The sequence below is a fragment of the Eubalaena glacialis genome, chromosome 3 (genome assembly GCF_028564815.1).
Source record: "Eubalaena glacialis isolate mEubGla1 chromosome 3, mEubGla1.1.hap2.+ XY, whole genome shotgun sequence".
In the NCBI taxonomy this organism is placed as follows: Eukaryota; Metazoa; Chordata; class Mammalia; order Artiodactyla; family Balaenidae; genus Eubalaena; species Eubalaena glacialis.
This window is the reverse complement of record NC_083718.1, coordinates 105363015-105370041: the sequence shown is the minus strand read 5'-3', so window position 1 is coordinate 105370041 and position 7027 is coordinate 105363015. Positions and strand designations below refer to the sequence as shown.

Sequence of the window (7027 nt, the reverse complement as noted above, 5' to 3'; positions counted from 1 at the left end):
GTTTTTATCACTAGGATAAAGACAAGCAGAATGGTAATTGTGAGAAGGAAGTGAAACAGGCTAGAATGAGATTCAAATGCTGTTATGACATCTGTTGCTTTCTCTGTATGTATCACTTGGATTTCTATTGTTCCAGCAGAAAAAATGGGCCAAAACCCATGTTGTTTATTTGATAAAGGAATGCTTAAACTTGCTCTCTGAGCTCTCCATGTTTACACTTTTGAAAAGCTACTATTAACATACTTGACATTAAAATAATTTGGCTTGAGTAATATTTGTCTCAGGATAACTTTCATTTGGTTCATATATAAGCACTAGATATTCAAATATTCAATGATTCCAGAAAGAGGCAACTAGAAAACACAGATTGTGGAGATTCTGATGAACTGAACTCCGTAAGTTGAATGAACACCTTAAGACCAAGACCTGTTATTTTCTTCAAATGTACTGATAAGGAAAGAGCAACTTTGTAATGGCTCTGTTATTTATTTATTTATTTTTTACCACCAATAAACAAAGATTTATTTGGAAATTTCCACACCTGCCAGAAGTGGCACTTGCCAAGCCCTAGGTCCACCCTCCTTACCAAGCTCCGAAGGGCAACGATAGTCCCCCCCACCTCTCCCCTGCACCTCCCCCTGCCCATACACACCCATGCCTCAGGCCACACCAGAGAACTAGTGTGCCCTCCCTCTAGGAGGCATTACCCCTGGGCCCAAGAGCTTGGGTGGCAGCCCTCTGGCCTCTCAGGAGATGATGGCGGCCAGAGCCGCTTGCATAGACTGAGAAAAGAAAATAAGGAAGGAGACACCAAGTAGGGCTCCCTGAAAAACCCAAGCTTACCCCTGTACAAAAAAAGTGGCTCCCTCATAGAAAAACCTGCTCCACGAATACTGCAAATACCCAAAGGAAAGGAAAAAAAAACCAGCAGCAAGGCTGGGCTGGTAGGAATGGCAAAGAACTTTGGTTTGGAAAGGCTAGGAAGAGTGTGAGCTGTGCCCCTCTTCCTCGCCCAGCTCCCCAGAGCCAGCGCTGACACTCGCCCCAAGGGGGTCAGTAAACAAGCAAAGCCAGGGGCCTTTGGTTCTGAAAGGTCTCCATTATGATGTCAAAGCACAGCCTCCAGGTCCTACTTGGGCCTGCCTGCAGCGGGCAGAGGAGGCCTCTGCTGTGAATCCAATTAAAGCCAATGTGTAAGTAGTAAGGCTTTGGGGACCAAGCAACAAGGAATCCTATCACTACACTTATGAAACTAAAGCTGGGGAGCAGAGGGTGACAGGAGACACCCCTCACCCCCTCATCCTACATGTCTGTGCCCCAGAGGGTGGGCCCCTTCCAGGCTGAGGAGGGGCTGGCTCCAGGGCTGGGAAGAAAGGAAGGGGTCCCTGAGCAGTTAGGTCAGGCAGATTCCCAGCACCTGTTCCAGTTCCTGCCTTTGCTGCTGCACCTTGGCAATGATGTGCCTCCCCACTGGTTCCTGGGCCCAGGGCTTGTGGTAGAAAGCAGCTTGTCTCTCCTCCTCAGGATTCCCAATCACATCAGTGATAATCTTGAGGTCCCGGCGCTGGGAACGGAGCCATTCCTGGATGAAGTCCTGGGGGTCAGTGCTAAAACTGAGCGTGAGATCCCTCTGGGTCTTCACCTGGTTGATGGATTCAATGGTCTCATGGATTTTGACATCAAGGGAGGCAATCTCCTGCTGATTGGTGGTAGAGGCCAGAAAATTGCTCCTCTGGGCCTTGAGTGGGTCATCCATCTCCACATCAATGTCATAACAGCCTGTCTTCTTCTGGTTGTTAGGGTCCACGCTAATTACATGGTTGACGACAATGGGGTCTGGATGCTGCAGCAACCTGGCTAGCTTCATGGCAATCTCAGAGAAACGGAGTTGGCCACAACTGAAGATCTGGCGGAAGTACCGGCTGCAGTTGACGTACTCCCGCTCTTGGCCGTCCTGCAGCTGGCTGTGTTTGATGTAGAGCCACAGGGCCTGCATGATGGCAGCCCTCGTCTGTGTGTGCACCCCCAGCAGCCTCCGCAGTCGGGGGTCCAACTTGTACTGGGGAGGCTGATGATCCAGCATGAGCAGGAGGGTGCACTTGACGTTGAGGTCTCCAGGCCGTTTCACCTGGAAGCCATCTGTCTCCTGGGTGGTGGGCATCCGGTGCCACTCCACCAGGTGGTCGTCAGGCCCGTACAGTTCCTTGTCCAGCTCAATGACGAGGCTCTTAAAGACTGAAGAAAACTTCCTCTTCTGTTTCCTAGGCTCATCCAGCAGTTTTCCCTCTACTCGGAGTTCCCAGGAAGCCACCTTGTCCCCTGCGGGGTTTCCCCCCGGGGGTCCCTGCAGTTCCTGCACTATCACCTTCTGCCTTGCTGGGACGGAACATATTAGAAATATAGATCCGCAGCTTTCGTTTTTGCGTCAGAGGCTCTTTGATGGCCTCCTGGATCTCCATCTGCTTTCGAGCAATGGTTTGGTCCAGCTTCCGCTCAAAAGCCAAGAGATCCATGTACGCCTGAGGCTCTGGGACAAGCTCCCGAATTCGCTGAGGTAGAACTTTATCTGCCACCTTCCTCCTCTTTAACCTCCGGCGCTGGGCAGGCATCGGGGGCTGGGCCTGGGGCACAAGCAGGAGTTTTCGGAATGGGTCCATCATGGTGGGTGGCATGCCAGGTCGAAGTGGAGCAGCTGCGCCAAATGGGGAGCGCGCAGGGGGTCCCACCTGCAAGCCAGCCATGGGCATCCGGCTCCCTGGTGACCTGCCGGGCCTCTGGTACTGTGCCACAGGGCCCGCGGGGCTCTTGGGGCGGAAGGCGGCGGCCCCCCACGCCTCCAGCAGGCCTGGGCCCACTGAGCGCCGGTCCAGGCGTCGTGCCGGGTCCCACTGGCGGAGGCGGAGCTCCCAGGGCTGCGTGGCTCTGTTATTTTGATAATTTTGACTGTCTGAGATGATGGAAATTTTTCATCAGATGCTGTCTGTGATCAATGCTTTCTGAGACCTCTCTTCTCCTAGAAACTTCTTTTTTCTGATTACCTCTTGGCTATGGCTTTTTGATGACCTACGTTTGGTTTAGATGATTTTGCTTCTGGAAAAACTGTGTTAGCATCCTTGCAGTGGTGTGGAGCCTCCTGAGGAGGGAGAGGCAGGACAGGATTCTAGTTCAAGTCGTTACAGTTAGTAGGAAACTGGGGCTTAGAACCAAATAGAATCAGTATCCCCAGTGTCTGAGGAGGGACACCCAGGACAGAACTGGCTTCAGACTCTGGACAAGGCTGAAACAGCTTATGTCAACTGAAGGCACCTTTTCTAAGTTCCAGCCATCCATGGACATTGGAGAGCACATGTGGGGTTCCCCAGCCTGTCTTAGGCTCTGGGAACAAAAGCTGGCACTGTATTGCATTATACTGGAAACTGACTAGAAGAGGCTTAGGTTTTTATTGTTTTACTTCCAGGAGGAGAGGGGAAAAAATAACTTGCAAATCAGGTGGATGAAAATTGAGAATGAGAAAGATTTGCTTGTTGAAGGTAACCCTGTTTTCTCTCTCTTTCATTAGGTGTTTGGGAAGAGGCAAGTAAGGCTGACTCCTGTTCTTCAGGAATTCTTTTAAAGGTATTTTGTTCTTTGTCTTAGATCGAGACTGAAGATGTGACACCATACATTACTGTTATCACCTTCTGCAGCTGAAATACAGACTCCAGAACTGGATGTGGCATGGTGTAATTTTTCTAATTAGCCCTAGAACTCTATGTTAAAGGCTCAGACTACGTGTCCTTTGGCATGACGTCAGTCTGCCGCTGACTCTGATTGTCAGCAGGAGTCTAATTATTTGGGCCAAAGCATTTTGCCTAGAGTTTATATTTGTATTCAAAGAGAACTTCTGTGTCAGGAAAGAAAGGCTTTTTGTTATTATTGTTCCACTTCTTTGGAATTAGCACCTATCTAAATTAATCCTCTCTAACGTCTTATACTTCTCCAGTAGGTATACTTCCTAAACTTCTTTAGTAACCAACAAAAAGGGGAGTGATAGTCTTTTAATTAGCTTTCTAGAGATAGAAAATTCACAGCTATTAAATCCAAGCAGTATCTAATGTGAAGTTTCAACCTAATGAACAGCTGTAAGTATGCTGCCTTCCCACACTGTGGAACTCGATGGAAGCCCTGGTTTTACGACTGCTGGTTATTGATTAAACAACTAGGCTGTTTTGATGCTGGTTGTTTCTGTTGTTGCACTCATCATCTTAGGTTTGGAAGAATTATTGCAGATATTAACGTTATTAGAGTTATTAAAGGTCACTAGTCTGTCCCCTCACCCACCCTATGCTGGTAACATCTTTACAACATCTCCCCCAAGTGGTTGTCTTGATCATGATAGAACCTACCTAATGACAGTGGGGAGAAAGCAGACTCCAGAATCCAGCAGTTATAATTTAGAGCTATTCCTTAATATAGTTTATCTAAAACGATAGTGAACTCCAGCTTAGGAGAGGACCTAAATGTATAAATAGATAAATTGATATAAAATGTGGTGAATGCTTTGATAGAGGCACAGATAAGTTGTTTAGAAACAGCTAACTGTGTGGGAGAACATGGGAAAGAAGTTGTCTTGAAGGATAAGTACATGTGCTTATGCGCTCGTGTGGTGTGTGTGTGTGTGTGTGTGTGTGTGTGTGTGTGGTGGGGAAGAGTATTTCCAGAGAGAGGATATAGGTGCAAAGATATGGAATTTAGGAAGGGCTGTGTTAAGACATGGTGAGAAGTTCAGAATGGCTGGATGGAAACTGCAATGGTGAAAGAGATGTCTTGAGGCAGGCTATTTGGAATTTTGTTGCCCACCCAAAAAGTTTAGATTTTATCCTATAGGAAAAGAAGAGATTTCAAAGGGGTTAAAGCATCGGAGTGGCTTGATCAGATTTCAATTTTATGAAGATAATCCCAGTGGCAGTTTTGAGGACTCATTTGTTGGAGGAGAGACTGTTTCAAGGATACAGGTTGGATACAAAGTGCTCTGCCCTGCTGGCAGCCCATGTGTCCTATAATATTTCTGGTTCAGAAAGTAAAGTCACTGTCTATAGAGCCAGTCAGGCTTAACTGGTTGTGGTGGATTCTTGTAAAATGTTACACCTAATGTTGTGTGAATACCGGCAAAGTGAAATAGGAAATCATGGCACAATCATGGATTGTGCGGGGAAATAAAATTTGACTTGAAATACTATCTTAAAGAATTTTAAGATGGGAAATATCTAGGTCATTGAGCAAGGTTTTTTCCCATGAAATGCTCAACTTTAGTTTGGCTGGACATAGTCTGAGGCACATACTCAGTAATTTGATGATTTCAGCAGTATGTTATTCTGTGACATCCTTATGGATCAGAAAGTCACTATACAGGTCAAAATGAAATCACGTAAGTATTGTATTTTGAAAAGGAAATGTCAAAATAACATTATGAGAGGCTTTAGAAATTTGTATGTACTTAACTTTCAGCTGGAATTACTACTCTCAAACCAGTATAGGTGGTGCATTTTTGATCGCCTTTCAGGAAACGCATTGGTGCTCAGAAGGTGAGGAGTTTTGAACTTTTTAGCTCTCAGCCACATTTACTTCTGCCCTACGAGGTTTACATCATCTGCCCTTTTTGGTTTGCTGGCTAACCAATTCTCATTCTCCACATGCCGTAAACGAATATTCCTAAGATAGGTAATGTCACAAACAGAAATTTATCTGCCTCAGAAAAAGATGAGGGGCTTCCCTGGTGGCGCAGTGGTTGAGAATCTGCCTGCCAATGCAGGGGACACGGGTTCGAGCCCTGGTCTGGGAAGATCCCACATGCCGCAGAGCAACTAGGCCCGTGTGCCACAACTACTGAGCCTGCGCGTCTGGAGCCTGTGCTCCGCAACAAGAGAGGCTGCGATAGTGAGAGGCCCGCGCACCGCGATGAAGAGTGGCCCCCGCTCGCCGCAACTAGAGAAAGCCCTCGCGCAGAAACGAAGACCCAACACAGCCAAAAATAAATAAATAAATAAATAAATTTATTAAAAAAAAAAAGAAAAAGATGAGGGGGGAAATATGCCTGAATTAAAGCCATGAAACAAATCCTCAAATATCCTCGCTAATGTAATGTGAGAAATAGGCTTCCAATAGTTTATTTTTATTCATGTTACTTATTTAGTAGCATCACCACGCGGAGGAAAGTAGATTTGTTACCAACTGACAAAAGAGTTCAGTCTGGACACTGGTTGTCTTCCCTGTGGGGCTGGCTGGCTCCCGTGCTTTGTCATCTCTCAGAGTTTTCCTGATAAATACGTGTTGGTCAGAATTAATCTCTGGCATTATTGTCAACGGCACCCATGAGTTGGCCCACAACTGCACATTTTCCTGCAACTGGTCTGTGGCTGCACCCTATCATTTCATATTCACAGCCTGCTCCAGCAGGCTAATAAATCAGCTGTTTCTTATGCATGACATGCTGTGTCGTGTGACTGACGGATAACTGCAGCATTTTAAGTCTTGTTCTAGAGTCTCCATTATGCTGCCAGCCTCTCCGTCCTGTTATGGACTATCAGAAGCAAAAGTAGGTTTTAGGGTCAGAGCACTCTGAACCCTGTAAAGTACTCCTAGATTAGCAGGCATGGGTAGATGAGGAGAAGCTGTTTGGGAAAAGATGTGCTTAAGGGCATCAAACATAAGCACAAAAATTACCTTTTTCATGGCCCTGCATATATGGACACAGATAGAGTAGCTTCTGTGGAAGCTGTGATTCAGTACGAGCTGGAAAACTTCTTTCTAAGAGGTCTGGAGACTTGTTAGAAGAAAGACAAGGACAGGTGACTGACACTCATTAAGTACTTTGTGTCCAGTGCTGTGCTATGTTCTACTGCACATATTAGGTCATTGATTCTCAAATAACTCTGAGAAACAGGGATTTCTATCCCCTCCCCCTTTTTTTGGCCATGGTTTGTGGCACGTAGGATCTTAGTTCTCTGACTAGGGATTGAACCCTCGCCCCCTGCAGTGGAAGTGCTGA

General features: G+C 46.5%; 1 protein-coding gene across 1 annotated transcript; it reads right to left on the bottom strand.

The window, feature by feature from the left end:
* Positions 1-1393: 1393 nt before the first annotated feature.
* On the bottom strand, positions 1394-2743 carry LOC133088362 (SWI/SNF-related matrix-associated actin-dependent regulator of chromatin subfamily D member 2-like). The gene is made up of 2 exons (XM_061186258.1): positions 2349-2743; positions 1394-2311 (listed from the first exon to the last, which is right to left on the bottom strand). The coding sequence occupies exons 1-2, from the start codon at positions 2739-2741 to the stop codon at positions 1394-1396; spliced, it is 1311 nt and encodes a 436-aa protein (XP_061042241.1). The 5' UTR covers positions 2742-2743.
* Between the last annotated feature and the right edge of the window lie 4284 nt (positions 2744-7027).

What these genes read in the sequence shown, in the direction of transcription:
- LOC133088362 (XM_061186258.1), bottom strand. Translation starts at nt 2,741, where the DNA reads ATGGCTGGCTTGCAGGTGGGACCCCCTGCGCGCTCCCCATTTGGCGCA. An exon ending in AAGGTGATAGTGCAGGAACT is followed by an intron (nt 2,312 to 2,348) that starts GCAGGGACCCCC and finishes GCAGGGGACAAG; the next exon opens with GTGGCTTCCTGGGAACTCCG.